This window comes from Elephas maximus, chromosome X (assembly GCF_024166365.1).
Source record: "Elephas maximus indicus isolate mEleMax1 chromosome X, mEleMax1 primary haplotype, whole genome shotgun sequence".
NCBI lineage: Eukaryota > Metazoa > Chordata > Mammalia > Proboscidea > Elephantidae > Elephas > Elephas maximus.
The window spans coordinates 161,799,318-161,815,828 of record NC_064846.1 but is presented as its reverse complement, the minus strand read 5'-3'; the positions used below and the strand labels follow the sequence as shown (position 1 = coordinate 161,815,828).

The 16,511-nt window shown below is 40.1% G+C and overlaps 1 protein-coding gene across 1 annotated transcript; it reads left to right on the top strand.

The window, feature by feature from the left end:
• Positions 1 to 576: 576 nt before the first annotated feature.
• SCML1 (Scm polycomb group protein like 1) lies at positions 577 to 16,311 on the top strand. The gene is made up of 7 exons (XM_049871566.1): positions 577 to 616; positions 897 to 1,072; positions 1,176 to 1,250; positions 11,254 to 11,358; positions 11,717 to 12,245; positions 13,279 to 13,430; positions 14,583 to 16,311. Exons 1-7 carry the CDS (start codon positions 577 to 579, stop codon positions 14,715 to 14,717), a joined length of 1,212 nt encoding a protein of 403 aa, XP_049727523.1. The 3' UTR covers positions 14,718 to 16,311.
• The last annotated feature ends 200 nt before the right edge of the window (positions 16,312 to 16,511 follow it).

The following is a 16,511-nucleotide window of genomic DNA, read 5'->3' as shown; positions in this document are numbered from 1 at the left end:
CTATAATGGGCTCTAGCCTACCTTTGTGTTCGCTAGGAAACAAGAATACGTTTCCAATGTCTAGTATACTTTTCTTGAGCTCCTCTCTAGGACAAGATTTACAGCTTTACTTTGAAAAACCTACTGACTTTGCGTCTAATTACTCAAACCGTGCCTCCTTCCAAGACTGTCAGCCTTGATTTACTATGTAAGATGATATGTCACCACATAATGTCAGGGACCCTTTATTACATAGCGAATTTATGAGCCAGGTCCTGTTCTAAGTGCTTTGCATACACATTAACAGCTGTAATCCTCACGTTATACCCATTTTACAGATGGGAAAACTGAAGCACAGAGCGGTTAGCTGACTTGCCAAGGCCACAGAGCTCCTAAGTGTTGGAGCTGGGGTTCAAAGACAGGTAGTGTGGCTCCAGGGTCTGTGTCACCTCTCCCCCCTCCCCCGTATATGGTTGTTCAAGAATGGAAATACCTTGTCCCATTTCTGTCACAGATTGTGCTTAGGGTAACGTCTAAAGCCCTGCCCCCCTGCCCCATTAAACTGCTGGGTTGCAGACCTGAGACCAGTCAACCACGATGGTGCGTCACAGGGGGCGGGATCATACGCCAGTTAACCGTAAAAAAAAAAAAAGCTTGAAATAACAAAGCAAAGAACGTAGGAGGCCGCGCGCCCAACGGCCTCACCGCCTCGAGCCGCCATCGCTAACCGTTGCTGCTGGAAGGGTCGCGCGCGCAGGCGTTTCTGCGCAGCCGCAGAAACCGCTGGCCAAGTCGGAGCCTCGTGCCTCTACCGTTTAGCGCTCCATTCCAACCCCACCCGCCTCGGCAAACTGAAAAGTGGGTCTGCCCCACCTCCAGCCCCAGGCTCTCCGAGCCGCGCCCCCCTCCCCCCGTAGTGAGGCAAGCCCCGCCCAGCAGTCTCCCTAGTAACGCCCCTAACCCGTCAGGCGCCGGTGCGATTGGCCGCTCAACGGCCGGGGCGTGTCCGCTGGCGTCCTCTGATTGGTCAGCAGGGGCAGTCCCCCACCCCGGGCCGAGCGCGTGGGAACCCCGGCGTCCCGAGCCGGCCCTGGTACGGGTTATAGGGCGTCCCTGGGGCTTGCGGTGCAAGGGTGGGCTTCCGGCTCAAAGGCCGTTTCCTAACTCGGGGGCCATAAGCGTCTCTGCTGTTGCAGTTCGAGGAGGTGGGCCACAGCGAGCTGTTCTCCCCGCGCCTTCCGGAGGCTGTCGTGGCAGGTTCTGGCGCAAAAGTAGGTCTGTCCAGCCACCCGTGTTCCCCGCTTGAACTTTCTTGCCTGAATGCGCGCGCGAGCTGCCGAGCCTGGACCAGTTAATGCAGTAAAGGGTTGCGGCTCGGCGGCCGGGGTCCCGGGGAGGATTGGCCGCGCGGGACGGGGTCCGGGGGTCCCGGGGAGGATCGGCCAAGCGGGACGGGGTCCGGGGGTCCCGGGGAGGATCGGCCAAGCGGGACGGGGTCCGGGGGGTCCCGGGGAGGATCGGCCAAGCGGGACGGGGTCCGGGGGTCCCGGGGAGGATTGGCCGCGCGGAACGGGGTCCGGGGGTCCCGGGAGGATCGGCCGCTCGGGCCTAGCGAAGGCGCACTTTGCAGCCTCATGTTTTCGCAGCATTGCGCTCTGTGGGTTTGTAGGTTCCTGCGCCTCTCCCTGAACGCTGGTGCGTGCGAGCTTTGAAGTCTGGTTGCTTACTTGCTACTTGGTGCTGCCTTTTGGGGGCGGGTCCTTTTTCTTTCCCTGGGGGAATGGGTGGGGGCGAGGAAGGACCTGGACTCTCCGACTTAACGCAGAGTTTCGAGCTTAAAGACTTGGGAAACTAGCAAGTTGGTTACTAGAACAGCTGTTGTGTGGAGCGCATTTTGAGGCTTCGAGGGTGACCGCGCGTGATCAGAGAGACAGGGAGCGCAGCCTGGCTGCTTGATTGTAAATGCTTAAAGAAGGAGGATGAGGGTACAGGTGTAGGCGTGCTGTCCAGAAATCCCTGTGTAGCCAGTTCTTTGTTTTAGGAAGGTCGAGGCTGGAGTCAGGAAATGCTACGAAAAGTCGGGAGCTGCGCGAAGCACGGGGGCGCTTAGAGAAAAGGCGTTAACGTGGTTGGAGATCGCTTCTCTCCTGCCTCTTCCTGAACTCTGAACTCAGTTGCTCCAGAGTATTGTACCATGAAGTTGTAAACTGTGATTTAATGCTTACAAATGGTGATTTTACAAGCAACTTTTCGGCTCGTTGTTTATAAAGCAGGGCACGGGCTAGATTCGGGTTCGAGGCTCGCTTGCCGGCCGGCTTGCAGCAAGTGCTGGGCAATGGGGGAGAATTTTGGCTGCATTTTCTGCTATCTAGCAAACTTTGTAGTCTCTGAAGTTTGAAACGTATAATGGTTTTCCACAGTCCTGCTTTGTTAAAAAAAAAAAAAAGTTGGAGCGGTCTGGGTTGTGATCTGCCGTGTTTTACTGTGTTTCTTGGTGGTCCTAGGTGTGAAACGCCGGTTTCAGCCTCACCATTGTGAGCGAAGCCTTATCTGTCTATGTATGTGAATGTCTTGCGCCTTGTGAGCAGAATATTCAGATGACTTTTGAAAAATGCCTTTAATGTCTAAAAAGGAGGAGCCCTGGTAGCGCGCTGGTTAAGCGCGGGGCTGCTACCCGAATTGGAATCCACCAACTGCTCTGTGGGAGAAAGATGTGGCAGTCTGCTCCCATAAAGATTAAAGCCTTGGAAACCCTATGGGGTACTTCTGTTCTGTCCTATTGGGTCACTATGAGTGGGAATGAACTGGAAGGCAATGGGTTTGGTCAATGGGAATGTCTAAAACATGTGTTTTAAAAATGAAAATGACTTCTGGCTCTTATGTTATTATGAGTTTATATTTCTACTGTAAAATGCAGTCACTTTTAGGTATAGTCTTTTGCAAGATTTTGAATTTAAAGAATTTTATTAATTCTGCATAAGATAGTCATGGTTGAGCTTTAAGAAAATGTTTCAGAAGCTGTAAACACTTACCTTGTGGGAAGAAGGGAAAGGGAACTAAAATTTATGGTGTGCTTACTATGAACCAGGCATGATGCTAAGATGCTTAACTAAGTAATTTGGTCTTACACGGTCGTGTAAGGTAGACATTATTTCCAGTTTTACAGATTAAGAAATTGAGGTACAGAGAGGTTAAATACCTGCCTGAAATGAAATAAGAAATTTTGCAACTTGATTTTAGGTTCAAGTCTTTCTGCCTAAAGCCCAGTTCTTTGCACCATGCCCTGGTACGAAAAGGTGTAATGATTTATTTATAAGAAATGGTTGTGATACTTGCAATGCACAGATGCAATGTGCGTGAAAAGTACATGTTATGACCCTGAAGGTTTGTTGTCCACGTGCTCTGTGATGAATAGTTCTGTTGGGAGAATGTGGTGGATAGCCAAATAATAATAGTAGCTGACAGTGGGTGCCCTTGCTATGAACACTTGATATGTATTAATTCATTTAATATTCATAACAGCTCCATAGATAGAGTTTGCACTATTATTATCCTCATTTTATAGATTTTAAAATGGAAGCACAGAGAAGTTGCCCAAAGTCACACAGCTCGTAAGTGGGGGAGCCGGGACCCAAGCCCTCCAGGTATTTTGGCCCCAAGCCTAAGGTCTTAATGTCATTTGTAACTAGCAATGTGTGGCAATTGTCTTAAAAGCATTAAAGTGTGAGTGCTCTGGTAGTTCAAGGAAAGCAGTGTCACCTCCAGGAGGAGTGATCATTGACATAGCACTGGTGTTTTTTGGAGATGGAACTTGAATTAAGCCTTGAGGTTGAATAGTTTCTCCTAGGTGGATAGACAACATGATATTATGGGCACAGGGCATGACAGGAGGGAGAGGTTCAAATGGCGCAAGATTGGTGTTGATTTGCAGGTATGCACAAAAGTAAAAATACTGGGTGTCCAGTGGCAGACTCAGTGCACAGTGCTCCTGTGTGACTGCAGCCAAATTCGAGCCAGCATTGTAATTAATCCAACAGGGATTGTTGAATGTTAGATTTCTATTGTAAACTAGAAATGACAGTCACTTTTAAGTAAACTCATTTTGAAAGGTTTGGAATTTAAAGAATTTTATTAATTAATTCTGCATAAGTTAGTCATGGTTGAACTTTAAGAAAATGTTGCAAAAGCTGTATTTGCCTCATAGGGAAAGGGAACTAAAATTTATGTCTGAATGTGAGAGTCTGTAACAGCAGTTGGCAAACCTGTCTGTAAAGGGCCAGATAGTAAATATTTTAGGCTTGATCAAGGTAATTTCTGAGAGGTGGGCAGGGTCCTGGCCATGTAAGGACCTTGTAGGCCATGATAAGAGTTTGCATTTTACTTGTTACTGCCAGAGAAGGGATTCCACGTGATTTTGAAAATGAAGAAGTAAAGCACGTAGACTCTGGAGCCAGGCTCCGCCACTTAATAGTGGTGAGACCTGGGTAAATTACTTGTAAGTCTCTCTTTGCCTCAGTTTTCTCATAAGGAAAATGGGGATGATACTAGAACCTACTCCATAGGGTTGTCATGAATACTAAATGAGTAAATACACATATAGTGCTTAGATACTGCCTGGCATAGAGTAAGCAGTAAAAAACAGATATTATTATCTGGACTTTGTGGTATTTTCTAGATTTTCTACAGTGAAATGATACATATAAATCTACATATATAGAGATGATATATAGAAATGATGTATATATAAATATAGAAAATCTGTGGAAATGATATCTATAAATCTATAAAACACAATCATTAGAAAGTGTCAGAAATACAATTCTAGTTGGGAAACTTTAACTCACTATTCTCATTCTGTGAGACTTCTATTAGAGAGAAAATATAACAAAGATTTAAATAGTTAATTGATGATCTCACTTATGTAAAATATCTAGAATAGGTAAATGTATAGAGATCCAAGTTTTATTAGTGGTTAACGGGTGAGAAGGAGGGGGAAGGAGGAGACTCAGTTTTGGAAGCAGTGAGTTTCTGGTGATGGGAAATTTGGCAGTGGTTATCGATGCTGGGAAATTTGGCAGTGGTTATCGGTGATGGGAAACTCAGCAATAGTTACCGGTGATGGGAAATTCGGCAGTGGCTGTCAGTGGTAGGAAATTGGGCAGTGGTTATCAGTGGTGGGAAATTCAGCAGTGGTTATTGGTGGTGGGAAATTCAGCAGTGGTTATCTGTGGTGGGAAATTCGGCAATGGTTATTGGTGATGGTTGTACAGCATGATTAATATAATTGATGTCACTAAATCGTACACGTGAAAAACGTTGAATTGGCAAATGTTGCGTTACATATATTTTTACAGCAATAAAAAATAGTTATTTGATAACATTACCTAATCAAGAAAAAAGGTGGAAATGCAAATAAAATTAGAAGTGATGAATGCTTTTTAACGGCTTTTTAAAAATTCTGTCATTATGATGAAATTGCTATCTTTCTGGATAAAAAATTTGTGAAAAACAACTTAAGAAAGAAAAATATGAACGGGTCAGTAACCATGGAAGACCTTAGAAAATGTTATAAAACCTAGGCCCAGACAGTTTTGTAAATAAACTCTTTCAAACCATTAAGACAGAGAAATGCTCATGTTATGTAAGCTTTTTCAGAGCATGGAAAGCGAGGGGACGCTTCCTGATTAATTTTACAAAGCAGTTTTGAGACCAAGAGTTAAAAATAGTGTGTCAATGTTGGTTCATTAATTGTGAGAAATGTATTATCTTACTAGTGTAAGATTTCACTTAGAAATAGAGATGCAAACAATTTTAAATAAAATGCCAAAAAATTGCTATTCTCCATCATCAGGTGGAGAATATTAAATGTATTCATATGTTGCATCAGTAGATCAAAGGAGAAAAGTCATTCGATGTGTGCAGGGAGTCTGTTAACTCATTTAGTGTTTCTGTGGTTGACTCCAACAGCCCTCCTTAGTGGGGGAGTGCCAGAGGAGAGTGTTCTACAGTGAGTTGCTGTTGATGGTGATAGAAAATTTGGCAATGATTATTGGTGGTGTTTGTACAACGTGATTAATGTAATTGATGTCACTGAATTGTGTAAAACTAGAAATAACTTGAATATCCTTGAATGGGAGACTGGTTACATGGCCTGTGTGCATGGTGAGAAACTAAGACGTTAAAGTGACTGCAGCATATCTAAAGGTCTTGGTTTGGAAAGATTTCTCCACTCTAGCCACTGGGTTGGGTAGCTTACTTTTGGAGCCCTGGTGGGACAGTGGTTAAAAGCTTGGCGTCTAACAAAAAGGTCGGTAGTTCAAATCCACCAGCCACTTCTTGGAAACCCTGTAGGGCAGTTCTACCCTGTCTTGCAGGGTCCCCAGGAGTCAGAATCGACTCAGCCTCAGTGGATTTGGTTTTGGTTTTTATAGCTTACTTTTGCCTGTTTACGAACTCTCTTTAAATTGAGTTGTACACTAGATATATTCTCTTTTGTGTCTGAATGCTTTTATTCAACGTTCTGTCTGTGAGATTCATGCTTGCTGTGCGTAGCAGTAGTTTGTTTATGCTCACAGCCTGTACTCTTCCTCTGTAGGAATGCTGCGCAATTTAATTATTCACAGCTTGTGTTAGTTTTATAATCAGAAAATAATAAGCAGTATTAAAATTTGGTTGAAGTTACAGCTCAAGTTGGACGTATTTTATAACCTTAAACTTTCACACAGTATTAGTCTGCATAGTCTGATTGGCGAGTTACTTCTCCTATCTTCTTTATCTCCTTTGGGTTTCTCTCTTTGGGGCCCTGGCTCATGGGTATCTCTCCTGTGGACTGAGGTGGGAAATGGGAAAGGGCATGAAACTTGCATCACTTAATTTTGCCACTCATTACTGCTCTCGCTCAGGGGCCATAAATGAATTCACTCTTTCATTAATGCACCCTTTTTTTTTTCCTCAACTGTGATGCAAGTCTTCAGATCTCTGATGCAACATAAAGTACGATAGTGTTGGCAGTCAATGTCCTTTTTAATTCCATAGTTTTAGAGTAGAAGTAACTCAGGACCAGAACTGAACGTACACAATATTAGGAGATTTTTTGGCTTAAATTTCACCTACGTTTATTTAGGTTTAACACAAGATTTAACTAAGTTAAGCAATCGTAATATTAGCTGAAATGGACCTTAGGTATAACCTCGGCCAGTTTTCACCTCGCAGGTGAAGAAGTGGTGTCTGAACTGGTCTGCCCAGTCCACGTAGGTGGTAGGATCCAAATCCAGAATAGACTCCTGACTCTCATTTAGGGGCTTTTCCCAGCGTGCTTGGCCTCCCTAGGTAACAAGCCTTTCTGAGCTCCTTTCCAAAAGCAGTAAGAAATCCTGTTCTCTTGTCCATTTGTTTCCAAATAGACAAGTATTTACTCTGTAGAATTTAAGCTGTGAAGCATTCATTTCACAGTTTGGAATTGTGTTTGATTTTGATTCATAGTCCTAGTAATGTTCAAGAAAGCCCCTCAATTTTTCAAGACTTCCAAATCACTAATGGAAGAGTTCCTGTTTTTGACACTCTTTAAAATTCAACTAGGACTCCAGTTCAATTTGAGGTGGCATTCTGCGAGCCTGTCCATATTAAGGTAGTAAGTGTGTGCAGTAAATTTTTTATGCGTTGCTTTTCAGGAGTTGAAGGTTTCACAGGCCTTCCAGCAAATTTAAAAAAGAAATACATCCAACCCAGCAAAGCGGAGTTTATCCTGTTGCACAAAAAAAATGTCTAGCTGTTCCAGTGACAACGGCGTGGTTTGTATTTCAAAATGAAAATCCATTTGTTCTGCTGTATTTCTTTTTTTTTTTTTAATTGATTTGAATTTTATAGTGGAATGCACAGATCTTAAGTATATAATTCATGAGTTTAATCCGCGCCCCTATCAAGATACAGAACATTTCCCATCTCCCCAGAAAGTTATCTCATATCTCTCTCCCATCAGTTCTCACGCACACCTCGAAAGCGTTGTTTTGATTGTTCTAGAACTCTATATAAATGAAATAATGCAGTTTGTACTCACTTCCCTGATTTCACTGCCTTAGCGTAAAATTTTGGGGATTTATCTGCTTTGTACTAATAGTTTATCCCCTTTTAGTAATGAATACTGTTCCGTTTTATGAACATACACACTTTGTTTATCCGTTCTTGATGGACATTTGGGTCGTTGCCAGGCTTGGGCTATCATGTAAAAAGCTGCTATGAACATCCCTGGACAGGTCTCTTTGTGAACCCATATTTACATTTCTTTTGGCTAATACTCAGGAGTTGAATTGCTAGCTCATGGGGTTGGAGCAAAGTTAATTTCATAACAATTTGCCAGTTTTCCAAAGTGATTGGACTGTTTATATTTCCATCACATTCTGCTATGTTTCTTGATCCTTCAAGTTGAATTATTAAACTATATATATAATTTGGCTTAACAGAAAACACATTAATTAATTACATAAGGACATGGATATTAATGCCAATTAAGTAGTACAGGCAAGTCCCTTGACTTCCATCAGCCCCAGCGTTTTCATCTATGGAGATAATGTTAATTGCCTACCAAGAGTCATGGTTTCTGACATTATGTGAAAGTGCTTTAAAAAGCATAAAGCACTGTGCAAGGGTAAAATGGTGATATTATTTTTATAAGTACTAATCTATAATACAGTGCCGTATTATGTTGGTTATCTAATCAATGCAAGGCTAATTCAGGCAGTTTTCTATCATATATTTTGAAACAAAGACACACATAGCTACTGAGTATGTTTACTTTAAAATTATTCTTATAGTTTACGATTCATTCTTAGAGTAAAGAGTTAGAATGAAATGTAGTGAGTTTTTACTTATTTATACTCTGTCTTATTCCAAAAAAGCATTTAGGGTGATTTAGAGATTAATTTGTTTAAAAAAACAGGTACTCAAGTGGTTTCCTATTTTGTCCACATAGTGGCACTGTTTGATTGTTTAAAAATCAAAAGCCGTGTAGGATTTGGTCCTTTGCTCATAATTAGAAATACTTGCTTTCAAAAGGGTTCTGATGCCAAATTACAAACTAGACGGCTAGTTTTTCAACTCTGAAGTGCATAAAATCTTCAATTCATGAAAAATAGTGTCTTAATTGTAGCTGAGTTAATGAGCAAACAGCTCTGCAAGTATATCTTTTCGTGTAGTCGTAGTTTTTGCAATGGACAAAAGTCCTTTGATGGCATAAACAGGCCTTTGGAGCTTCCTGAAAGCAAAATTGAAGTCCTGAGCTTTTCTTTCAGTTCTTTCTTTCGTCTTTCCTTTTAATTTGTTAATAAATCTTCCTCAGATAAGAACACGGATACCTGGTTATGAAGATGATAATACTATCCTTTATGCATTTGAACCAAACAATGCAAATGCCAATAAGGTAAGTACTACTAATTGCTGTTTGGCGAATATATTAACACCAAGTTAAAGAAGAAGATTTAAATTCCTTTTTGGCCTTCATATACTATAGCGTTCCTTCAAACTCACATTCAGGAAAATATTTCTCCCCTGAATTTGTGTGCATCCTTTCATTAGACAGTGAGTACTTAACCATTTTACTACCCTGGTTTCCTTATATCATAGGAAATTCAGAGCAGTTTTGTATTCATTTGCAGTCCAAAATTCATTTCCTTTCTAATCTTTCTAACAATACATTCTTTCATTATCACCTTTCTTACTTGGGTCTTGTCTTTTTCATTCTCATATTAACGTCAGTTTTTCTTTCATTTTATCTCTGCTCAGTATTATAAAGATTTCTGAAACCCTTTGAAAGCTTGGTGAAAAATAAATAAAAACAATTGAAGTAAACACATATGAAGTGATTTTTTTCCCTAGTGCTCAGTTTGGCTCTTATAGAAGTAAAGAATTAATTACTTGATTTTAAAATATTAGCAGGAAAATGGTGTCTCTGACAAATCCTACAACGAAGAGCAGCAAAAATCTATTCAGGATATTCTTACTCATTGCCAGGTATGAAAGTTCTGCCTCTCAAACATGGTTTGCTAAGATATGGAGCTAAAATGGTCTTTATCTCATTTGATGTCATTGAAACGTTGCTGTTATCAAATGATGTATAACTATGACCTCATTGTGATGATTTTTTTTTTTTTAACAATTTAGCGTTTGAACAGCACCCTCAGGTAGAAATTTTGAAATGGCAATATATAGATTTTGGTAGCTTTTTAAAAATCCCATCACTAATTAAGTGTAGTTGTCTCTGTCATCTAGATTGTTCAGTATTTAACATCCCCTACAAAATCTTTACAGGACTTTGGCTGATGTGGGCAGTGAGAGTGCATCAGCATCACCTGGAGGGCTTGTTAAACCGCAGACCCCACCCCCGCTCTGAGGTTCCTGATTCAGTAGGTCTGGGGTGGAGCCTGAGACTGTGCATTTCTAACAAGCTCACAGGTGATGTCGGTGCTGCCCATCCAGGGACACACTTTGAGACCCCCTGCTCTGGGCTGTGAAGCACTTTGTCTGTTGAAATAGTTTCTTGTTTCCCTCTCCAACCAAAATGGGGTTTCCTTTAGGGCAGGGAATGTTTCTTTTATGTCCCGGTCCTGGTGCCCAGCAAAGTAGTTCTGACAGGTGGTAGGCCCTCAATAAATGTTTATTTGAATGAATGAATTGAGGCAGTGAAGAAATGTTTCTGGCCTTTTATTTTAGTGCATTTTTGCCCAAATGACATTTCTGTGTATTCCAAGAAAAATTCAGTGACATTGGCTATACAGGGGGCATGTACTTACTCAAGGGGTTTGCAAGGTTAATTGTTGGTTGCGTGATTTTAAACGACTTCGAAGGCAGAAGTCAGAACAGTTATATTTGGTTTAGTGTTCCCTCCACATCTGATAGTTCACTGCCTCTTAGTTCACATGAGGGAGACTCTTGGGCGTTTTAGCAGATTAGAAAGTTCCTCTCTGACAACTGCACCCTCTTGATGTGAAAGGACCCTGCCATAAATGTGATAGGTTATAAGAATTGTGGCAAACTTGCTTTCCAGTATTCAAGCTCCTTTCAATGCCTGTGTGAAATAGAGTAGTTCACTAGAAGGTTGGGGCTCCTTATCTCAGGCACTCAGGCAGGTCACCTAAAGTCAGGCACAAGTGGGAAACAAGAAATGTCTGACAGCTTGAGAACTAACTTTCTTTCTAGCAGTTAGAATTTGGCTTGATGGTATTTTACTATGTTACTTTTCTTTTGAAATAGGAAGTACTAAAATAGCTTGTATTATAACAGGTCATATGTGACGCTATTCAAAAACTGGATAAGAAGTTTGATGTGATTCATGGAAAAGTTTCAAAAATTCACCGTTTTCATGCAAAAATATTGTGGCAGAATCGTGTAAGTGTTATAAGAATATTTTCACAACTATGATAAACCTCTGCTTTCTAAAGGTACCAATCAATGAGAAGTGACAGAGAACTAATAACTCTGAGATTAGCAAAGCAGATCTATACTTGCTATAGTAGCAAACAAGGAACTAAAACTCTGTTGGAAGGATACTAAAATTTAGGTTTGATAAATGTATGACAATGAGTATTTTGTATCCATGATATATAAAATACAGTTAAACTGTGGGGTTAAATAGGACTACAAATAAATCACATAATCAAAAGAGCGCATTTATCTTTAATAATTTTTTTTTAATGTAAAGCAGTGTTGGATGGAAAATATTATTTCATTTGCTTTGTCATTTCAGAAGCCACTTGGATATACACACAGAAATTATAGCTACCTACTTACTAAGAAACTCAAATACCAGAAAATGAGGAAAAAGGGGCCTCCTGCTGTATTCAACTACCCTGAAAGTTATAGCCCAACTTTACCAGTAGAAAGGCAGGAAAGTAATTCCCAGCCCAACTGTGAAGGAGCACCTTTTCAGTCAGAAGCACCCACTGAAGTAGAGCAGCCAGTCTACGAGGAGCAGGATCGGGGCCTCATCCGGAGTCCACCGGCTCCCTCTGTCTTCTCCACACGGTCTTATCAGTCATATTACACACCAGAAGACGCAGTGCCTGGTCCTTCAGTAATGCCCTGCTTTTCTAGCCCAAAGGTGCCCAGTACCAGCAGTATCTTCTCACCTTCAAGACCTGCTGTTGCGATACCTGCCTCGATGCTGGCCCAGGGAGAGCCCAGCACACGGAGGAACCCTGAGGTGATGGGTTACCCAGGTATACTGGAGAATAAGAATGTTGGCCAGCGTAGCCTGTGCATCCCTTCTGGTTTTGGTGAGTTTGAAATGATACATGTTAAGTAGCACTGTTTGACCTATATTCAGCAGTGTCCTTCCTGCAAGCCAGGGGAAGCCTTTTGTTTCCCATGTTGAGGGCTGGTTTTATGCTCTTCAGGCGGGGGTCTTGGGGGCAGGAGGCTGTATTTCCCCAAATCAGTTTGGCAGTAATTTTGTTTTCTTCAAAATTTATGTAAGCATTTTAGGCCATAAGAGACAGGAATATAAAGAGTAAAATGATGCTTAAAACATCCGTATTCAATACATGGTAGATATTTGGCAAAAGAACTAACTAATTTGGTTCTTAAAGATAATAGTAAAAAAGAAAAAAAAAAAAAAACACCAAACCCATTGTTGTCCAGTCAATTCCAACATATAGCGACCCTATAGGACAGAGTAGAACTGCCCCATATGGTTTCCGAGGAGCACCTGGTGGATTCAAACTGCCAACCTTTTGGTTAGCAGACGTAGCTCTTAACCAGTACGCCACCAGGGTTTCCTAAAGATAATAAAAAATAGGGTTATTGAAATTATTGATTAAAATGAAAATATTTAAGCAATCAAAACCATAAATTTGGCAATTTCCAGTGTATTTAGTTAGTCAAATACACCTAATCTAGACAGAGAAAGAGAGAGATTTTGATTAAGAGAAATTCATTCAAGTACTTGAAGTTAGAAAGTAATTTGGTTAGGTTAAGTTAACCTGATTTAACCTAAGCAACAGTCCTTTGGCTATATTTGCCTGTGGCCAAAGAGGCCTCGGATTGGTCACTCTGTTTTGTGATCTTTGAAGCTGTAAGGTAACTTCTGAAGCTGCTTTTTTGGGGGAAGGCCAGATGGGAAGCTCTTGGGCAGCCATCTTCAGTCCACCTTTACATAGGCTTTCACTAGCTTTTACACTTGGAGTTTTGGGTCTTTATTGGGTTTACTCAACTGAAGGTTCCAGGAATGAGACCATTATTCTGTACCTAACATCTCTTTTACGATAATAATCAGGCCAAGTATAATTTGTCTTTTCTCCCCCATCGAAGTTACAAGTTCACCAATAGGATCTGACTTCAGTGGCCGGAAACAAAACTACTTCAGGGATCCTTCAGGCTGGTCTGTGGACGATGTGATACAGTTTGTGAGACAAATAGATCCTCAGACATCAATGGCCATCATCGAGGTCTTCAGACAACATGTAACGTACCTTTTTGTCAGGATTTTCCTGCTGTAATACCTTTGAATAGCCTCTGTACAGGCACTTCAGTTGGTGCTGATGAGTGTGGATGATGGGGGAACCTTTCACCCTGATGATTTAATCACCGCCCCTCTCAGTGTTGTCACTAACCCCTTCGTAATGACAGATACAAGTATCCTGGCCCCCACCTGCATGGTCAGCCCCAGTGCAATGAGCAGGAGGGAGTGACCACAAGCTGTAAGCGGGCGTCCTTGTTATGATACCCAGTGGATCCAACCACTGATTCCCTGTGGCTTGGTTCTCTTAACCTTCTATGGCTATTGATGGTTTGTGATGCTGATACCAGACCACTTTTCAAAGTAACGCCATGGGCTAAAATTTTATAAGCTCCAACCTCTTAGTTTTACTTAGTAGGAAAAGTATAAAGGTGCCTGATAAAGGTAGTAGTATAATGGATTTCAGGTCTTTTCAGACAGTGATATGTGACTACCACGAGTGCCATTTTATTATTAAACCAAAAATTGTGAAATGCTTCAGCATAAGTTGGTCAATTAAGGTAATGAAGAATTTTAGGAGGATGCCTTGTAACTATCGAATAATACTTTTACAGTGTTTTCTAATGAATTAAATTAGTGGCCAAATATCTGATAAACCCTTTTCAATGTGCTAAGAAAACCAGTAATTAGTTTTAGCATCTAATTAGCTTCAGACAGCTAACTGATTAGCTTTCAAATAAAGACAACACCATACAGCACACTGACAGTTTGCATTGATGTTGGCAAACTCGTAATCCCTTCTAAGAAAGTTAATGAACGTCAAAAATTCATTTCTACCAGTCATAGTTTGTTGACTCTTTTTAGTATTTTGTTCAAGACACAGTGTTTAAAATCAGATAGTTTAACACATAGGGTACTTTCTGAAGATACTAAGTTAAATGTCCTTTTTCTCAGAATTTGAAATTTATAAATTAACAAATGATGTTTCCCTGTATGAGTGATACTTTTAATAGTTTTCATGAAATAGATGCATATTCAGAGAATCTGGAATTTACAGCTGCCCTCTCGTTTGTTTGCATGTTCTCATATATCAAGAAATCATTTCTGCTAAGATATGAAAGCATTATTAATTATGGTCACTTCCTTCTCTCTGCAGGACATTGACGGGAAGGCTCTGCTGCTTCTGAAGAGTGACACGATGATGAAGTACATGGGGCTGAAGCTGGGAACAGCTGTGAAGCTTAGCCACTACATTGAACGACTTAAGCAAGACAATTACCTCAGCAGCTAAAAAACTGTGTAAATGTAGATTGGACTTGTTTTAGGGGGACCGGTGCATTCTTGGTTAAAAGTCTTTTGCTGCCTAAGCAATTTTTGTTTTGTTGAAGGTTCCTTTAATATGTTATATCTAGAATTTTTGTAGAACTATATTACAGTCCAGTCTACTTCCTTAAAAACCATTTAGCCTGTTAGTATTGAAACATTCAAATTGGCAGTTCGTTCTTTGTGTCTTTTTATTATTTTAATTCTTCGGTTTACAAATATACTTTATACAAGAAACACAAAACCCGCTGATTTTGGTTAATCTTTATATATAGATCCAAAACAGCTAAATCCCAAAAGGGAAATGTTAGCTATTGAAAACTTCTGTAATTCAATCCATAAGATTTTTTCCTTAGAAGAAAATTTAAAGGTACGACTATAGATATCATCTCTTCCTCAAATAGTTTATCCGTTACTGCAACACTCCGTTCGTGTTCTACCAGTTTCTGGAAACGGGGTAGCCGTAGAACTTTTCTGTTACTGTTTTTCTGTATCTTCTATTTGTTCCGATTTAAAGAAAAAAAAAATGCAAGCTTATAAGTTTTCGTGAAGTGTTCTTACTATAGCTATTTGATAGATTATAGGATAGATAGTAATTTTATGCAGAAGATATTGTACTACAAGGGTGGTTTGGGTGGAGTCTGACTACATTTTTTTCAATGACATACTTAAGATTTCAAAATGTTCCATATGTTGACTAAACTTGGACATATAACTAGGCGTTTATTGCGCACATCTCTGTGAAGATTCCTATGTTCAAATGTTTTATAGATATATATTTTATTGTACGTATTTATTCCTCATAAGGATACTGTTCCATATTTATGTTTTATTCTATACCTGTAAGAATGTGCACAAGTAAATCTTTTCATTGTGAATTTAAAATGGCACTTTGTACTGCTACAGAGGTGATGATGGACAATGGATATTATAGTTAGATGTTTTTATTCCTTAAAAACTATGTGCCATCATTTGCTATCACTAGTACCTCTCACTTACTCTTCAGGGGATAAGAAACCATAAGTAAATTGGTTTCCATACAGGGAAGTTCTCTGTTCTGTGCAACATTTCTAGTTAATTTGTTTAGTTCGGAGCCATTTATTATATGAAATTTTGGAAGGCACATTAGCTCTGACTTGTCATTCTGGGCTTTCTTTTAAAAATTCAAACTTTCAAGAGGAACACTTTCACTGATATTACTTTATTTGTCATTACATTGTTATTACTTTGTTACTGGTTTGTATAATTGGTTTATGTCATGTTTATAAGCTATGAGAATGGGTGCTAATAGTATCGGCCATTTGTTGTTAAATGCCAACAAAATGTACACCAGGGGCAAGAATGTACATTTTCCTTTTAGAAAACCAAATGTACTTTCTATACAAATGCAGGCTAAACGCGATGGTATTCTTCATGTTTTATAAGACAAGATTCTAACTTAAACTTAGTCTTTATTCAAATTGTTTGTATGAAGATGCTGTGCCCAGTTGAACATTTCTCAGGTGTTTGTACAAATAATATGTTTGGCAGTTTTCAGATTTTAAAGTACAATAAAGTTAAATAACCGCAACAATTAATGTCAAAGCCTAAGATATGATTTTACTTCCTTTTACCGCGTTACATTAATGTATGAATATGTTACAGTTGAAAAAGAACAACTCTAGTTTGTGGTTTTATATGTCCAAATAGTTGAGTTTTAAAATTTGACCTCATTCTATTAGTAAATAGATTTCTAGGAGCAAAGGGCTGATCTCTTATAGGA

Coding starts and splice junctions, on each gene's coding strand:
- SCML1 (XM_049871566.1), top strand. CDS start 577: ATGGTGCGTCACAGGGGGCGGGATCATACGCCAGTTAACC. Junction 1,073..1,175: donor GGCGTCCCGAGCCGGCCCTG/GTACGGGTTATA, acceptor CTGCTGTTGCAG/TTCGAGGAGGTGGGCCACAG. Junction 11,359..11,716: donor AAATATTGTGGCAGAATCGT/GTAAGTGTTATA, acceptor TTGTCATTTCAG/AAGCCACTTGGATATACACA.